Source organism: Lithobates pipiens, unplaced genomic scaffold (assembly GCF_037356315.1).
Source record: "Lithobates pipiens isolate NorthernLeopardFrog02 unplaced genomic scaffold, aLitPip1_a1.2 Scaffold_10, whole genome shotgun sequence".
Taxonomy (NCBI): domain Eukaryota; kingdom Metazoa; phylum Chordata; class Amphibia; order Anura; family Ranidae; genus Lithobates; species Lithobates pipiens.
Window position 1 is genome coordinate 119,959,605 of NW_027507686.1, and position 19,812 is coordinate 119,979,416.

The 19,812-nt window shown below is 47.5% G+C and overlaps 1 protein-coding gene across 1 annotated transcript in view; it reads right to left on the reverse strand.

Annotated features, from left to right (window-relative positions):
• Nucleotides 1–1,614, reverse strand: part of SF1 (splicing factor 1) — a 133,285-nt gene extending 131,671 nt beyond the window's left edge. The window contains exon 1 of the mRNA XM_077457764.1: nucleotides 1,480–1,614. Within this exon, the coding sequence (XP_077313890.1) occupies nucleotides 1,480–1,483 (4 nt within the window). The 5' untranslated portion in view covers nucleotides 1,484–1,614. The remainder of the gene's footprint in view (nucleotides 1–1,479) is intronic.
• Between the last annotated feature and the right edge of the window lie 18,198 nt (nucleotides 1,615–19,812).

The window sequence follows — 19,812 nt, forward strand, 5'->3', positions numbered from 1 at the left end:
AGACAACAGGGACGTCCGTATTGCGCAGCATCACTCGCGCATTTGTGTAGTAGAGAACCGGGACGTGAAGCCGCAAGGCATAACGTCTTGATTCCCATACCGTAGATGGTGGTGGTAGCACCCGAGAGCTGAGCATCAGATCGGCATTCGGGTGTCGACATCGCGGGCGCGCTGGACCGGTAAGTGTCTATATTTTAAAATTTGTAGCTGCGAACTTAAAAACAAACAAAAAAAAAAAACGGAACTCCCGCTTTAAGACTAAGGGGCGATCAAGGGGGTAACTGTATAAGGCCTGATCACTAGGAACAGAAGATCATGTTGTCCCGGCAGCATGGGGATCTGCCTTGTTTACATGTCCGCCAAACTCGCACGCCCAGTATCTTTTGCATTAAACGACATACAGGGAACGCTGTTTTGCACAATAAAGCTGTCCTGCCACCGTATGTGTGTGGCGAGTGGTCTTAAACTGGTTAAGGTGAAAAGCCTGTGCTGCAAAACTTCCCCGGACACTTTTATACTCGAGCCTGATCTGATCCAGCTATGTGCACAAGAGAACTGTGTGCCTCCTTAATGGGCAGATAGCAGCAGCCATTGGCTCCCAATGCTGTGCTGAGCCCCCACTCTGGCAATAGATGCAGCTTGGGAGCATGCATGGGTGCCCCCATAAAAAAAAAGTGGCTTTCCATGGTGGACCCTTGAAGAGGAGCCTAGAGCTCCAGTGGGGGACCCCAGAAGAAGAGGATCGGGGCCGCTCTGTGCAAAACAACTGCACAGAGAAGGCATGTTTATTTAAATAATAAAATAAAAAAAAGTTAATAAGGCTTACTACATAATCTCTAGTAGACAAGCAAATGTCTTTTCAGTCCACTAAAATCAGGTATATGAAGGAGGTAAACAGAAAGATGCAAACCCATTTGGATACAATGTGCGTCCTTCCAAAGTCTCCGTTTAAATGTTACTTCCAAAGGGTGCATGTTCACACTGCTTCCTCCCCACCATCATAAACGATGCAGCTGCTTTCTAGCGTACTAGGCCTAAGCAAATCGGCAGGTAGTAAAACAGGGACTCACAAAGAACTATTTATACATCTGCACTATTGTCGGAAACAATATAACAAACACGAGGATATACCACAGCTTGGGGGGGGTTGTGTCTTTGCAGACAAGTGCATTTCAAAATCGGTACAACGTGCACGCATTCGAAATACGATACAGATAGTACAAGACGCTGGCCTCCTTATGGGACGTTACATAAAATTAGTTGTGTATATTCTGTAGAAGGTTAACAGTCCAACACTACATAAAGTGTTCGAAGCCTAACAAATATGGACATCTGGACCTCACTGGCTTTTACCGCCTTACGGAAACACATTTGCACCTAAACAAAGGCACTGATAGTGCTCGAGCATTTAAAACAAAAAAAAACAAAAAAAAAAAAACAATATCGCCACTAGTGAACTGTCATAAAATAGCTTATTACCCATTACGCGTCTTGCTCCCCCTCTGACTCACACCACCAAATATATGAAATAAACACCAGCAGCTACGCGATGACTGAGATGGTATGCGCCGCGGATACGTTATATAAACTTCGTTGTACCGCCCATTAAAGAAAAATCCAGCTCTCATTGGATTAGAAGAAATGCTGCAGATTGGGCCACATATTGCCATGTGATGCCAAAGGATAAAAAAAGGAGAGAAGGCTGGCTTTGAGAATGGATGCACCAATGAAAATAAGTTCCGTCCATTGTCAGCTTAGCGTGCTGTAGGTAGGGCAATTATTTACCGTGTAGAAATTCTGATTGGTTCCGTTCAGCGTACGCACGTGCACCGCAGCTTGCGGTCGCCATCTTGTATGTTGCACTTAATACGTCTTATAAAATGGCGGATATATGCATCTAGCAATTGTGTAAAACGCGAGCTCTGCTGTCATATCACACAAGGGTTACCTGTCCTGAGCTGCCAGGACCACAGATTACAAAACATGTAAATGAAAACATTACTGGTTTTTATTGTCACCGTTTTTTATACAGAAGTGAAATCTAGTTCAGCGGTGGTTAAAGTGGCGGTACTCATTGCAAAGAAACCTCTCCCTTCAAAGTAAAGGCACAATTCATACTAGCACATTCTGAAAGACTTGCCTTAAAGCAAAGCCTTGTACCGTTGCAGAGGCTCCCATCTTCACCTTCCTTCCCGGTCAGTGGGCTGCAGCCCCTTGAATGGCCGAGCCAAGATGATGTCCTTGGCAGAAAGCTGTGTATGCCGTTCTTTCAGAGAGCATGCACCGGTGACATCAGTGGCTGCTGCTAACTAGAATATCTCCTAAACGATCCATGTTAAGATGATATTCGTTTTAACGTACAGGCAAGCTTACGTATAGGTAAACAGAAAGTTTGCTAACAGTTTAACTTTGAAACAAGCAATAGTTTTGCACTGAGCAGCCCTGATCTTCTACTTCTGGGCTCCCTTGCCAGTGCTCCTTGCCCCCCCCCCCCCATAGCAAGCCACTCACTATTGGGACACTCATACAGGCTCGATACCAAGCCACAATCTCTGTGTCTATTGATGCACACAGCGCAGCTCAGTCCGCCCCCAGCTCCCTTCACACAAGGCTGTGATTGACATCAGCGGGAAACAATGGCTCCCACTAGGGTGGCCACGTGTCCCGGATTGCCCAGGACAGTCCCAAATTTTGCAGGTCTGTCCCAGGTACCTTCATTCCAGGACAATACAGTGTCCCGGAATGAAACTGACACAGCCACCTCCCCCTGGGCCAATCTGATGCCCTAAAAAAAGGCAGCCACATGACCGCTGTACTCACTGACAGTTCTTGTTCTGGCCGGGAATGTCTGGAGGAGCACAATCTCCAATCCTGATAGTGATTGGAGAAATTATAAATCTGGCCTCATGTGTCTAATCACTGTGCTGTGATTTGCTACAGCACAAGCTGATTTTTTGGAGGTCCCTGAATGGCAGTTTGGAGATGTGGTCACCCTAGCTCCCACTGCTGTGCATCTGTCCAGTTAAAAGAAAGACGCTGCTCTCAGGCACAGCGCTGGATCTAGATAAGACTCAGGCAATTGAAGTGGGTATCTGAACACAGAAGGTTTTGTACCTTTAAAAAAACAAAAAACTGCCTTTACCACCACTTTTTTGTAACCACTTCCCACATATAGTAATATGACGGCAGCAAGGTGGCTCTCTCATCCTGGCCGTTATATGACATCCTCAATTTCCTGGCTGTCTAGGGGGCAACCGTGCCCGCCGCGTCACTCGGGAGCTGATGTGCGTGCCCAGCAGCCACGATGACCAACGGGCACCCGCAATTACTTGTCACAGAGCAGGGATGTGGATCTGTGTGTGTGAAAAAACAAAACAAAAAAAACACACAGATCCACATCCTGTCAGGAGAGAGGTGACAGATTGTGTGTTCCTTGTATATAGGGACATCGATCGGTCACCTCCCCCAGTCAGTCTCCCCCCCCCCCACAATTAGAATCACTCCCTAGGTAACACATTTAACCCCTTGATCGCCCCCTAGTGTTAACCCCTTCCCTGTCAGTGACATTTATACAGTAATCAGTGCATATTTATAGCACTGATCGCTGTATAATTGTCAGTGGTCCCAAAATAGTGTCAAAAGTGTCCAATTTGTACACTGCAATATCACAGTCCTGACGAAGATTGCAGCTTGCCGCCATTACTAGAAAAATAAAAATGCCATAAATCTATCCCCTATTTTGTAGGCACTATAACTTTTGTGCAAACCAATCAATATACGCTTATTGCGATTTTTTTTTCTTACCAAAAATATGTAGAAGATTACATATCGGTCTAAACTGAGGAAGAAATTTGTTCCTTTTTTTTTTTTTATTGGGATATTTATTATAGCAAAAAGTAAAAAATATTGTGTTGTTTTTTTTCTCAAAATTGACACTCTTTTTTTGTTTATAACACAGCAAATAAAGACCACAGAGGTGATCAAATATCACCAAATGAAAGCTCTATTTGTTGGGAAAAAATTATCAAAATTTCATATGGGTACAGTGTTGCATAACCATGCAATTGTCATTCAAAATGTTACTGCACTCAAAGATGAAAATTGGTCTGGGCAGGAAGGGGGTGAAAATGCCCGGTATTGAAGTGGTTAATCAAAATGTTATTAAGTTTTATATAGAAGACAAAGTAAATACAGAGTACAAAAATTCAGTTATACAAAGTGCACCTATCAGGCTCGTACAACAGGAGCAAGTCTAACATAATCAATCTATGGACAAAATATACAGGTCGGGCGCATAGCACTCCAAGGAAAACACAAAAGGTCTTCCACCCGCCCCACACCATTGTCAACACGGCGTGAGAGGACTAGGGATGGGCGAACGGTTCGGCCCGAGCATAAGTTCGGGCCGAACTGTCGTTGTTCGGTGAACAGCCAAACAATTGGTTGTTTGACCGTTTGTTCGCCCCTCGAACCGACCACAATGCATTGTGGCACTGAACAGTGCATTGCAAGCCCTGATTGGCTGAAGCAGTGGAAGGTTCAGCCAATCAGGACACAAAGGGCACTGTCATCATGACTTTATCCAGTCATGGCTCATTCCTGCCCATCAGTATAAAAGTCAATTGTCAGTGCAGAATATTAGTTTAGTGTCAGTCTAGGGATAGTGTCAGTGTAGTGAGGAGGACCATCATTCAGCTTTGCATAGTGTTCAGCTAGAGTAGGGACAGCTCAGATAGTTTCAGTGTAGTGTCGTGAGACCGTGTCATTCATACATACATTAGTGGAGAGTAGGGACAGCACATATAGTTTCAGTGTAGTGTAGTGAGACCGTGTCCGTAATCTTGACATTTGTGTATAGCTAGAGTAGGGACAGTTCAGATAGTGTCAGCGTAGTGACGGTTGAACACAGTCTATTGTATTGCATTACTGCCAGTTTAATGCCATTTACTTCTGTGTGCGTTACTGCCAGTTTAACACCATATCGTTTTGTGTGCGTTACTGCCAGTTTAACGCCATAAAGTTTTGCATGCGTTACTGCCAGTTTAACGCCATAAAGTTTTGCGTGCGTTACTGGCAGTTTAACGATATATTGTTTTGCGTGCGTTACTGGCAGTTTAATGCCATATCGTTTTGTGTGTTACTGGCAGTTTAATAATATATTGTTTTGCGTGCGTTACTGTCAGTTTAACGCCATATAGTTCTGTGCGTCACTGTACATTTAGCGCATTATATTATAGTGTATCCGTAGAGTGTGTCTGTGTAGTGTGAGTACTCAAATTAAAGTGCACCAAACACCTTTTTACATTCATTAAAGTGCATCTACGTACAGATTTCAACTTCTTCTTTACATTTGCTTATAAGCACTGCCCCCTCCCTCCCAATAATGTATGGAAGGACAACAAATAGAGGCAGATGTTCCCTTGGCACTGTAAGGGGGCCAGCAACAAATGTGTCCACAGGGAAAGCTGGACGTGGTGGTCAGTCCTGAGGCAGGGCTTCATTTGCTCTGTTTAGTGAGTTTGCCCATACCATCCAGCCACAGCATGCAGAGGAGGTGGTGGACTGGCTTGCTAAACCTTCCTTGTCCTCCTCATCCTCTGTCACGCAAGCAGAGACAAGTGTGAAGATTGTCCACATTTTTTTTCCTGCCATAGCCCCAAAATCAGCTATTGAGGAGTCAGCTGAGTTATTTGACCACAGCATCAGCCACTTGCTCCTTGATGATGCCCAGCTATTACTGGATTCAGATGTTCTCAGGTTTTTCAATGACAGGAACATGAGCCTAGAGAGAGGGAGGAATACTGGTAGACAAATTGGCATTCATGTTCCCCAAGCCGCAGCGTATTGCCAAGTTGTCTCCAGTGGTAATGATGATGATGGAGGAGATGATGAGATCACTGATGTGACTTGGGTGTCAGATAGAGCCGAGGAGGAAACTGAAGGTGAGGCGGCACAACCCCAAGAAAGAGTAGAGCAGCCACCCTATTCCATTACATTCTGCAGCTGTTATCTCCCGGCCCACTCCCCAAAGCTTAGCTGTCCTAAAGGCCACACAAAAGGGGCACATATCTGTCCCTCCTCCTCCTCCTCCTCCTTACCATCTTCAGTCTGCCCCTACGATAGCAAATCATTATCTCTCAGCAGCCTCCACTGACAGGAATGATGGTATAGCGCACGGTGCCCCAGGTCCTAGCAGCACATCTGCCAGCAGCACCACCAGCTATAGACTGTAGCCAGCAAATTTCTCTGCCCCATCTGCTGCAACGGAAAAAAAAAATACAGTCCCTGCCACCCACATGCCCAGCGTCTGAATGCAAGCTGGTCAAAGCTCTTGGCTCTCCAACTTCTGGCTTTCAGCCTGGTGGATTTTTCCCCCTTCCTGTTCCATCTCTCTACCATCAGTAGGGAATGTTCTGGCATTGTTGGGCAAGGTATTCAGTCGTAAAATCCCCCTTACTGCTGACACGTGGCCCATCAAGCATGGGCAGGGACGAGATATTTAGTTCACAGCACACTTGGTAACGTTGCTTGCAACTCGAAAGGATGCAGGACAGGGCTCAGTGCTGCAGCTTGTTGTGCCCCCATGTCTCCACACAGCTGGTGGTGATGATGCCAGACCTGTGAGCTCTACACCCTCCTCCTCCCCTGCCAGCTCCATGCCCTCTTCTGCAGAATTGTCATATGAACATCAGGTGCCCCCTAAGCATTCAAATGGCTATTCCCAGAGTCAGGGTAAAAGGTGCCATGCAGTGCTTCAGCTTGTGTGTTTAGGGGATAGGAACCACACCGGAGCAGAGATTTTTGAAGCTCTTCAGGGACAAGCCCAGAGGTGGTTCACACCACGCCAGCTGGAGCCAGGAATGGTGGTGTCCATTAATGGCTCAAACCTACTCTCCGCCCTTAGACAGGGAAAGTTGACACATGTGCCATGCCTGGCACATGTCCTCAATTTGGTGGTGCAGCATTTCCTAAGTACGTACCCAGGGTTGCAAGATGTACTAAAGTAGGCCAGAAGAGTCTGTAGCCATTTCAGACGGTCATACACAGTCAGTGCTCGGTTGGGTGAAATTCAGCAGGAATTCCACCTGCCCATAAACCACCTGATTTATGACATGCCCACCAGGTGGAACTCAACTTTGGGAATGCTGCAACGGCTATACATGCAGCAGAGGGCCGTCAACGAATACCTGTGCCAGTACGGCACAACGACAGGCTCAGGCCGCCTCAGCTTTTTTTCCCCACGCCAATGGCTGATCATTAAAGCGGGAATCCGCCTTTTTTTTTTTTTTTTTAAAAGCCAGCAGCTACAAATACTGCAGCTGCTGACTTTTAAAATAAGGACACTTACCCGCCCAGCACGCCCGCGATGTCGGCACCCGAAGCCGATCTCTCGATCGTCTCTCGGGTGCTGCCGCCGCCATCTTGGGTATGGGAATCAGGAAGTGGAGCCTTTCGGGTTCATTTCCCAGTTCCCTACTGCGCATGCGCGAGTCACGCTGCGCAATAAGGATGGACCCGCTGCCTCTGGGATCTGTGTGTTTCCCAGCAGGTAGCGGGGGACTTTCGGAAAGGGGCGTAGATTCTGCAGAATCTACGCCCCTTTCCGCAGAGAGCTATCCCGGAAGTGGGTGCAGATACCTGTACTGTACAGGTACCTGCACCCCCTTCCCCCCTGAAAGGTGCCAATTGTGGCGCCGGAGGGGGGGGGGGGATTCCAATGAGCGGAAGGTCCACTTTAGGGTGGACCTCCGCTTTAAGGATGCATGCACTATTTTGTCATCATTTGAGGAGGCCACAAGGATGGTGAGCAGTGACAGTGCATGCATCAGTGACACAATCCCTGTTGTGTTCCTGCCGGAGCAGACTCTGTGGGGCATTATGGACAGGGCACTGGAAGCAGAGCAGCAGGCTCACTTTATACAGACACCATCATTCCTATGTCACAGAACACACAAGAGGAGAGAAGGGAGGAGGATTCTGCTGGCACTTTCATAGGGTTGTAAGAAGAGGAAGACATGCTATCATTCTGAGGGGCCCCCGAGGAGTCTGCTTCTCAAGCCTCTGCAGGGCCCCCCTTCCCCAAAGCACCCCCCCCCCCATGTTGAGGGCACGTGGCCTGGTACAGCTCGTCCCCACCCCCTTTCCTGACCAGCCAGGCTGCATGCTCGGATAAGGGTCTGCTATGGACTTTGGGGGGACCCCCACTCTGTTTTTTTGGCGTAGGGGTTCCCCTCTAAATCCATACCAGGTGACGGGGCTAGCGAGGTGTCAATCTCGGCGATGGAGGCAGGCAACATTCACTTCCTTCGCTAGTTCCATCTACCTGGAGCCACGTTCAAAATGAACAGACTTTACTCCGTGTGTGGGCAAGTCCGGTCGTGTGCAGGTCCGCTCGTTCGGAAAGTCCGGCGGACCTTCGCTGCAAAGTCCGGCGGGTTGTCCGCCGGATAGTCCGATCGTGTGTACGCGGCATAAGGGGGCCCCCCAGGCAATATATTGGAATTTAATTTTTCATTTTTTTATGCTTTCACTTTAAAAATCAAAAAAAAAAAAAAAAAAACACTGCTCATTTAAAAATTACGTTTTTCACAAACTTTTTTTAATTTATTCATGTCCCCCAGGGCAAGACCTCGACCCCTATAACCAGTGTATACCAAATTACCTGCATATAAGCCTTCAAAATGGGCACTTTTGATTTTTGATGTTCGGGTCCCATTGACTTTATTGAGGTTTGTTATTCGGGTCTGAACTTTCAAGATGTTCGAAATTTCTGGTGCGAACCAAACAGGGGTCTGTTCGGCCCATCCCTAAAGCGGCCAGGGGGAGATCATGGGACCCCCCGCTGTGTCCCTGCCACACCTTCCACATTACATAAGTTCGTCCCTACCCCCTTTAGCTTCAGAGGATGTACACTTGCCTTGGCAGGAATTATACCCCCTGTTGCTTTTGGTGGCTAATCACGACCCATTAAAGTGAATAGGGCCACTCTGCAAACAATCTGCAACCATGTGCAATGCACGCAGTTGCAACATGCTAGTGTGGGATCCAATTGGTTAAAGTAGGTGATGAGGAGGCAATACAACGCCTCCTTATTGCTTACTTTAATCACTTCAACTTTGCCGTACTGCACAAGGTTGCACAGCATTTGCAGAGCAGCCCCATTCAATGGGTCACGCTTGACAGGCACTACACCTGCCAAGCGTGACGGTGTAAAATTCCTGCTGCAGCTGCAACATGTGTGCACCACTGGCCCCTGCAGTTAAAAGGGTTGTGGTTGGGGTGGGGGTAAAAACAGGGCTAAACTATTAAGTTTTACCATGTAAAAAGAAAAGGGGAACAAGTGGGACTTTAAACGAAGCATGTCAATTGAAAATAACAATGTATGAACACATGTGAATAAAATGATTTAGATTTAATTTATAATCAATAGCCACTAGGGGTTGTCCAAGATCGGAATGCATACAATAGTAGTACAGTAATATAAATATGGATATACACTCAATGTATTTTCATAATAGTAATCAGAGAATCTAGAAGTATAGACAAATCAATGGACATACATGGATGCAGTTCATAACAGAAATGCATAAATCAAAAATCATAAAATCACATGAACGAGTGCAAACTCAATAAGACAAAAGTTGATATTATCAAGGATTAAAATAAGCTTAGGTAGGCATCCTTAGTTTGAGAACCCGACGCGTTTCTTGGCTTCTTGCCAGTCATCAGGGGTGGGATGCATGTTTTTACTAAAAAAGCAAATAAATATGACAAATGTTAATATAGGCGGAACCTCAGTTAAATAGAGAAAGTATCAAATTGGTCCACTTGATTGATAAAGTGACTTACACAATAGCCCAAAGATTGGGCAGAACTTCCAGCAATGGAAACTGTTAGAGCTGGGATAAAACCGTCTCATCCGGGGTTGAGGCAGGGTTCAGACCATCCCCCAATAATGTCAGGGGGCAGGCCAGGGGGAACCGAAACAGACATCCTCAACACAGGTCCACTAGGTACTAAATGTATATGTGTGTTACCCAAATCTGCGAAAGAGAAAAAAGAAAAGAAAAGAAGAAAAGTGTGATGGGTCACAAAAAAAAAAAAAAAAAAAAAAAACCCAAAAAGCAGGACACTGAGTGTTGGATTGAACGTGTTGAATGAATATAGCTGATTGCTGAAAAGTGTGTGTGAATGAGATATACATGAATGATTGGGAAATAGGAGAAGACTAAATGTGTGTTAAATAGGTGGGAATGGATGATGGGGAAATACAAAATCATCCAATTCAAATGTGTAAAAAAGTCTGTGCAGTGCTCTGAATGAAACAATGTATGTGCAAAAAGGAGAGAGGAAAAACGAAACAAAAACAAAAAAAAAAAAAAAACATGCATAAAACTATTACCCATATGTAGAGTTAAGGAGTGATCTCTTCCTAGTGGAGCACAGTGGAGGAGTGAACTGTCTGTCTGTCCCAGCTCATATACCCCAGGCCCTGGGCGGATCCCTGCCAGCGTCATGCATGATGTCTTTTGCAGCTGTGAAAAGATGAGGGAACACTCACAGCTGAGGATAATCCATACCTCAGTGGGTGCCCCTCCATCTTAGCTGCAGCATCAGGTGGAAAGACAGAAAGAAAAAAACAAAAACAAAAAAAAAACACAAAAACAAACAATAGACTCCCACCTTGCAGTGTCTATTGACACCACTCGAGGGGCCCCTTTATGCATGGCGCCGATGCGCTGAGATCGAACCCCACCACCCCCTGTGATCCACAAAGGGAGGTAGGGAGGGAGCTGAGCGCATCGCAACCCCGAAAAAATGACTACAACATACCCAGCAAAAACAGCCCATCTGTTCAATTGATTGATAAATAAATTCCAGGAAAAACAAAACTGGAAAAAATAATATTAAAAAAGTTCTCAATAACTGATGGAAACACATATATAAATAATTTCAAACCGCAGGTTTATAAACCCGAAACTGGGATTATAAATGAATAGGGATATACATACAGACGAATATTAACTAAGGATAAGGATAATGAGTAATTGTGCAGCATGGTCACCAAAGGAGCAGGTGTCTTCCACCCAAATTATATAGTTTAAAGATAAGTGACCTGCTGCAGTACCAAGTAGCAATGGCATGCTTCCATCCCGGGTACATTATGTAAAAAGAAAAGGGGAACAAGTGGGACTTTAAACGAAGCATGTCAATTGAAAATAACAATGTATGAACACATGTGAATAAAATGATTTAGATTTAATTTATAATCAATAGCCACTAGGGGTTGTCCAAGATCGGAATGCATACAATAGTAGTACAGTAATATAAATATGGATATACACTCAATGTATTTTCATAATAGTAATCAGAGAATCTAGAAGTATAGACAAATCAATGGACATACATGGATGCAGTTCATAACAGAAATGCATAAATCAAAAATCATAAAATCACATGAACGAGTGCAAACTCAATAAGACAAAAGTTGATATTATCAAGGATTAAAATAAGCTTAGGTAGGCATCCTTAGTTTGAGAACCCGACGCGTTTCTTGGCTTCTTGCCAGTCATCATGTAAACAAGCCCCAGTTGGTTTTTAGGGGGCCCCTGGGATGAGGACAAAGAGGGGACCCTGGGATGAGGACAGAGTGGTACCCCTGGGATGAGAGCAGAGAGGGGACCCTGGGATGAGGACAGAGAGGGACCCTGGGATGAGAGCAGAGAGGGGGTCATGGGATGAGAGCAGAGAGGGGGCCCTGGGATGAGGACAGAGAGGGTCCCCTGGGATGAGGACAGAGAGGGACGCATGGGATGAGGACAGAGAGGGACCCTGGGAGGAGGACAGAGAGGGGACCCAGGGATGAGAGCAGAGAGGGGTCCCTGGAATGAAGACAGAGAGGGACCCCTGGGATGAGAGCAAAGAGGGGGGCCTAGGATGAGGACAGAGAGGGACCCCTGGGATAGGGATGGCCGAACTGTTCGCCCGGCAGTCGGTTCGCGGCGAATTTTGGCTGTTCGCCATCCGCCCGATCGGCGGACTATTGCCGCCGTTCGCCCGGCGGACTTCCGTGTTTACTGTGTAAAAGAACTTTGACCTATGATGACACCTCCATCATGGGGTACAGGACAGCCAATTGAGACATTACAGCACATGGACACTTGGACATTCCCCCTAACTTATAAATAGACCCGATCCGTCGGCCATTTTACATTCTTTCGTATGTCACTATAGGGAGAGGTTGCTGTGTGGAGCAGGGAGAGACTGCAGTGATCCAAATCGCTAGCTATTAGGTCCACAAAAGTTCTTTTAAGGACTGGTATGGTATAGGTGTAGTTCAGGATATAGGTTTGAGGCACTGCTATTCAAGTCATTGTTGCAGCAGCCTGTCTTTTGTCAGTGCTGAGAGAGGGACAGGACGCTGTGTGCAGCAGGGACAGTCAGTTTAATCATTAGCTGTTACTATTAGGTCCACAAAAGTCCTTTTCAGGACTGGTATGGTAAAGTAGTACAGGATATAGTTTTCTATTCAAGTTATTGTTGCAGCAGCCTGTGTTTTGTCAGTTTAAATAGGGACAGGCAGGAAGCTGTGTGTGGCAGTGAGGGACAGTCAGTTTAATCAGTAGCTGTTACTATTAGGTCCACAAAGGTTCTTTTCAGGACTGGTATGGTAATAGGCTTGTACACGTATAATCTTCTTTCTTCCAAATATAGAAAGAATATTATACTTGACTGCTGCCCTTCTGCTGCAGTAGTCCTTTATGAGTATAGGGACTGAGGTACAGTCTGCTAATCACAACCTACTAGTTGCACAAAGGTCCTTCTAAGGACTGGTAAGGTATAGAGTACTACAGTATATAGGGTTGAGTGAGGTACAGTCTGCTAATCCTTAAGGACTGGTATAGGTCCACAATATATAGGGTTGAGGTGCACTACTGCTGACTGCTGCCCAATTCTGCAGTAGTCCTTTATGAGTATAGGGACTGAGGTACAGTCTGCTAATCACAACCTACTAGTTGCACAAAGGTCCTTCTAAGGACTGGTAAGGTATAGTGTACTACAGTATATAGGGTTGAGTGAGGTAAAGTCTGCTAATCCTTAAGGACTGGTATAGGTCCACAATATATAGGGTTGAGGTGCACTACTGCTGACTGCTGCCCAATTCTGCAGCAGTCCTTTATCAGTATAGGGACTGAGGTACAGTCTGCTAATCACAACCTACTAGTTCCACAAAGGTCCTTCTAAGGACTGGTAAGGTATAGCATACTACAGTATATGGGGTTGAGTGAGGTACAGTCTGCTAATCCTTAAGGACTGGTATAGGTCCACAGTATATAGGGTTGACGTGCACTACTGCTGACTGCTGCCCAATTCTGCAGCAGTCTTTTATCAGTATAGGGACTGAGGTACAGCCTGCTAATCACAACCTACTAGTTGCACAAAGGTCCTTCTAAGGACTGGTAAGGTATAGTGTACTACAGTATATAGGGTTGAGCAAGGTACCGTCTGCTAATCCTTAAGGACTGGTATAGGTCCACAATATATAGGGTTGAGGTGCACTACTGCTGACTGCTGCCCAATTCTGCAGCAGTCCTTTATCAGTATAGGGACTGAGGTACAGTCTGCTAATCACAACCTACTAGTTCCACAAAGGTCCTTATAAGGACTGGTAAGGTATAGCGTACTAGAGTATATAGGGTTGAGTGAGGTACAGTCTGCTAATCCTTAAGGACTGGTATAGGTCCACAATATATAGGGTTGAGGTGCACTACTGCTGACTGCTGCCCAATTCTGCAGCAGTCCTTTATCAGTATAGGGACTGAGGTACAGTCTGCTAATCAAAATCTACTAGTTTCACAAAGGTCCTTATAAGGACTGGTAAGGTATAGCGTACTACAGTATATAGGGTTGAGTGAGGTACAGTCTGCTAATCCTTAAGGACTGGTATAGGTCCACAATATATAGGGTTGACGTGCACTACTGCTGACTGCTGCCCTATTCTGCAGCAGTCCTTTTTCGGTATAGGGACTGAGGTACAGTCTGCTAATCACAACCTACTAGTTCCACAAAGGTCTTTATAAGGACTGGTAAGGTATAGCGTACTAGAGTAAATAGGGTCGAGTGAGGTACAGTCTGCTAATCCTAAGGACTGGTATAGGTCCACAATATATAGGGTTGAGGTGCACTACTGCTGACTGCTGCCCCATTCTGCAGCAGTCCTTTATCAGTATAGGGACTGAGAGTTTTGTCACAGGGTCATTTAAAAAATGATAGGCAGAGGAAGAGGCAGGCCCTTCCGCAGGGGTGGTAGGGGTAGGGCAGGAGCAACAGGCTTGAGCCAAAGTGGGAAATTGCAGAAGGTGCATGCGATTACGTCAAAGGAAGCACCAGAATTGGTTGAGTGGCTCACTCAGCCTTACTCTTCTGCACCCTCCTCATCCTCTCGATCTGCACCCTCTTCTTCACTCTCTGCTATGTGCACCCCCAAAGACACTACCACCAACAACACCACCACCACCACCACCACATACCCTCGGCTTGAGTCACAGGAATTATTTTCCGATCCATATCAAGACATTTCTGATGCGCAGCCACTCTTGGCATTGGATCAGGAAGAGGAGGTAGCAAGAACCGCCACTCAGCAGTCTGACAACAGTAACCAGATCAGCCCAAGGAGGAGGTTGGTCACCGGTGTTGCTGCCTACTCCGAGATCTCTACTTATAGCGGTGGGGAAGGGGACGTCGATGATGACGTGTCTAGTGATGTCACGTGGGTGCCCACAAGAGAGGAAGAGGAGGGGAGTTCAGAGGGAGATATGGACCAGCAGATAGGGAGGAGAAGCAGGAATAACTTACATTGCACAGGAGGGACAAAGCAGACTGCTAATGTATCAGTAGCGAGTCATCGACCATGTACGGTCACATCTGGCGCTCCCAGGACGCCGGCACATGGCTCCGCAGTGGGGGCTTTTTTTAACGTGTCCGCTGCTGACAATAGTGTTGCCATCTGCAATCTTTGCAGTCAACGCATTAGTCGTGGTAAGCCCAACACTCACCTAGGGACGACCGCCTTAAGAAGGCACATGAGCTGCCATCACCGAGCCCAGTGGGAGCAACGGAACACACAAAGCCACACTCCAGGCTCTCACCGTCCAGCCTCGTCTTCTACTTCTCCTTTTCCTCTCTCCTCAGAATTGTCCTCCACTCCACCTTCCATCACGCCAAGCTCACGTTTTTCTGCAAAAAGGCAGGCTTCTGTGGGCCTAATGTTCGAGCGTAAAAAAATGATGACGCCGGATAACCCTCTTGCCCAACGGTTGACGGCTGGCTTGTCAGAACTGATAGCCCGCCAACTACTGCCATATAAAGTGGTGGACTCGGAGGCCTTTTGAAAATTTGTGGCCATTGGAACACCACAATGGAAGGTCCCAGGAAGGAAGTATTTCTCAGAGAAGGGCATCCCAGAGCTATATGGCCATGTTCAGTGGCAAGTGAATGTATCTCTGGCACACAGTGTCGGTGCCAAGATACATCTGACCACAGACACGTGGTCTAGCAAACACGGGCAGGGAAGGTATATCACTTTTACTGCCCACTGGGTGAACTTTCTGACGGCCGTCAAGCATGTAACCCGTGGCACCCGTGTAGATTTGGTTTTACCGCCACGGATTACATGCAGGCCTGGCTCTTCTTCTCCTCCTCCTCCTCCTACTCCATCCTCCTCCCTCTCCTCCTCGGCTGACTCCTCCTTTTCCGCTGCTAGCGTCTCTTCCGCTGCGCCGCCCAAGCTCCCCAGAACCTATTCGACATGCCAGGTGAGACGTTGCCATGCCGTGCTGCGTCTGTTGTCCCTGGAAGCCAAGAGCCACACTGGCCCGGCACTCCTTTCAGCTTTGCGTTCACAGGCAGATCAGTGGCTAACACTGCTCAATTTGACAGTTGGTAAAGTGGTGTGTGACAACGGTGCCAATCTGATTAGCGCATTGAAACAGGGCAAAATCACGCACGTGCCATGCATGGCACAAGTCTTAAACTTGGGAGTGCAGCGATTCGTTGTCAAATACCCTTGGGTCCAGGACATCTTGCGGCAGGCAAGGAAAATCTCGGCCCATTTCAGAAGATCTTACACGGCCATGGCTGGCCTTGCTGACATTCAGTGGCGACACAATCTGCCGGTCAGACGTCTTATTTGTGATTGCCCAACGCGATGGAACTCAACCTTCTATATGCTTGATAGGCTGCTCCAGCAGAAACGTGCAGTTAACGTCTACCTGTATGAACTCTGCGGCAGAACAGGTTCTGGGGAGCTGGGTTTTTTTCACCACGCCAGTGGCTGCTCATGCGCAACGCATGCAGACTTCTGCGGCCATTTGAGGAGATCACCAAACTGGTCAGTCGCAGCCATGGCGCCATCAGTGACATGGTACCTTATGCCTTCTTTATGGAGCGTGCATTGCGTTGTGTCATTGATCAAGCTGTGGAGGAGCAGGAGCGGGAAGATGAGGAAGCCGCAATGCTTGATGAATTCCCAGGGGGGGCTACTCTATCTGAGACAAGTGAACAACAGGAGTCTGAAGAGGAGTCAGAGGAGGATGGTGCCGGGGCGGATGAGGAGGAGCAAGAAGAGCATGCTTTAAACCTTTCTGGGATCCCTGTTGTTGTGCGTGGATGGGGAGAGGAGAATGAAGAGGACAACATTATCCTGGATGATGAGCAGGAGCCAAGCCACCACACCGCTTCCAGTTTAGTGCAAATGGGAGCCTTCATGCTCCAGTGTTTTAATAGGGACCCCCGTATAAAAAGCATAAGGGTCAAGGACCAGTACTGGGTGGCAACGTACTTAGACCCCCGGTACTAACACAAAATGGTGGAAATGTTACCGCCGTCACAGAGGGCTGTCAGAATGGAGCACTTCCAGGCCTTGCTTCGAGAAATGCTACATTCTGCTTTTGCGTGCGCTGGCAGAGGAGCAATTCCCACTCCCAGAGAAGGAGTTGCGGGTACCAATCCAACAGCGCCTGCAAGAAGAGGCCGGTTTGAAGATGTGTTGGTGACTTCTGATATGAGGTCATTCTTTCAGCCGACCCATCGACAGGTGTCATCCGGATCCAGCATCAGGGAACGCCTATACCGTCAGGTGTCCGACTACATCGGGTTAATGGCCGATGTGGACGCTCTGAGGAGTGATGAACCCCTGGACTACTGGGTGGGCAGGCTTGACCTCTGGCCAGAGCTTGCCCAATTTGCAATCGAACTGTTGGCTTGCCCCTCGTCCAGTGTCCTGTCTGAAAGGACGTTCAGCGCAGCAGAGGGGATCGTGACCGATAAGCGTACTGGTCTAGCTCACGACAGTGTAACTACATAGCACAGGGATGGTGGGAGCCCCTCATAAAATGCACAGCAGAGGTACAGCCCCAGGAGGAAGTCAGCACAGAACAGGGATGGTGAACTTTACAAACCTACAGGTCATATTTGCAGCCACAAAATAATTACTAGCTGTGCAAACATAGTCCCACCACATGGCCAATGACATAACACATGTATGAGGTGAATCTGGGATCGACAACTACAAGCATTCTTTTTTTATATGTGAAATTCTGACAATTCAGGACTCTTGAGACAATGGAAGCGAGGGAAGGTCAGGGTAGGCAAAGAAGAGGGTGCAGGAGATGATCACCAGCACCAGCACCGTGATATACAGCACTGACACCTGCACCGTGATAGAGTGCACTGACACCAGCACCGAGATAGAGAGCACTGATACCAGCAACTTGTTGCTGGGCCCCAAAAATATGACACCGCTCAACCTCTTCAAACAGGAGGGTGCGGGCATATAATACGGTGTACTTTTTTTTGGACAAGGAAGAGAGCCAAATGAAGAAAGAGGTCTGTGTGCTTGATTAAAAAATTGTTTATAGACATATACATGGTCTACTGGTCACATGTGTTGAATTCCTCCGAGATCCATGCCTCATTCATTTTTAGAAATGTTATGCTGACTTCCTCCTGGGGCTGCTTATTATGAGGGGCTCCCACCATCCCTGTGCTGTGCTGACTTCCTCCTGGGGCTGTACCTCTGCTGTGCATATTATGAGGGGCTTCCTCCATCCCTGTGCTATGCTGACTTCCTCCTGGGGCTGCTTATTATGAGGGGCTCCCATCATCCCTGTGCTGTGCTGACTTCCTCCTGGGGCTGTACCTCTGCTGTGCATATTATGAGGGGCTCCCACCATCCCTGTGCTATGCTCATTATGAGGGGCTCCCACCATCCCTGTGCTATGCTCATTATGAGGGGATCCCACCGTCCCTGTGCTATGCTCATTATGAGGGGCTCCCACCATCCCTGTGCTATGCTGACTTCCTCCTGGGGCTGCTTATTATGAGGGGCTCCCAACATCCCTGTGCTATGCTGACTTACTCCTGGGGCTGTACCTCTGCTATGCTCATTATGAGGGGCTCCCACCATCCCTGTGCTATGCTCATTATGAGGGGCTCCCACCATCCCTGTCCTATGCTGACTTACTCCTGGGGCTGCTTACGGTGCAGGTGTCAGTGCTGTATATTACGGTGCTGGTGTCAGTGCTGTATATCACGGTGCTGGTGTCAGTGCTTTATGTCACGCTGCTGATGTCAGTGCTCTCTATCACGGTGCTGGTGTCAGATCACTCTATCACGGTGCAGGTGTCATTGCTGTATGTCACACTGCTGATGTCAGTGCTCTCTATCACGGTGCTGGTGTCAGATCACTCTATCACGGTGCAGGTGTCATTGCTGTATGTCACGGTGCTGATGTCAGTGCTCTCTATCACGGTGCTGGTGTCAGATCACTCTATCATGGTGCAGGTGTCATTGCTGTATGTCACGCTGCTGATGTCAGTGCTCTCTATCACGGTGCTGGTGTCAGATCACTCTATCACGGTGCAGGTGTCATTGCTGTATGTCACACTGCTAATGTCAGTGCTCTCTATCACGGTGCTGGTGTCAGATCACTCTATCACGGTACAGGTGTCATTGCTTTATGTCACGCTGCTGATGTCAGTGCTCTCTATCACGGTGCTGGTGTCAGATCACTCTATCATGGTGCAGGTGTCATTGCTGTATGTCAAGCTGCTGATGTCAGTGCTCTCTATCATGGTGCTGGTGTCAGATGACTCTATCACGGTGCAGGTGTCATTGCTGTATGTCACGCTGCTGGTGATCATCTCCTGAACCCTCTTCTTTGCCTACCCTGACCTTCCTTCTCCTCCATTGCCTTCATGCGCTCCACAGTCCTGAATTGTCAGAATTTCACATATAAAAAAAGAATGCTTGTAGTTGTCGATCCCAGATTCACCTCATACATGTGTTATGTCATTGGCCATGTGGTGGGACTATGTTTGCACAGCTAGTAATTATTTTGTGGCTGCAAATTTGACCTGTAGGTTTGCAAAGTTCGCCTCCCATTGAAGTCAATGGGGCCCGCCGCGAACGTTACGGTTCGCGAACTATCGGCCGCGTTCGCGAAACGTCCCGTCGGAAGTTCGTCCATCACTACCCTGGGATGAGGACAGAGAGGGACCCCTGGGATGATGCCAGAGAGGGACCCCTGGAATGAGGACAGAGGGGGCCCTGGAATAAGGACAGAGTGGGACACCTGGGATGAGGACAGAGTGGGACCCCTGGGAGAAGGACAGATTGTGAACCCTGGGATGAGGACAGAGAGGGACCCCTAAGATAAGGGGAGAGAGGGATCCCTGGAAGGAGGGCAGAGAGGGACCCCTACAACATCAGCCATTGAGGAATCAGCTATTATTTATTATTTGATCATAGCAT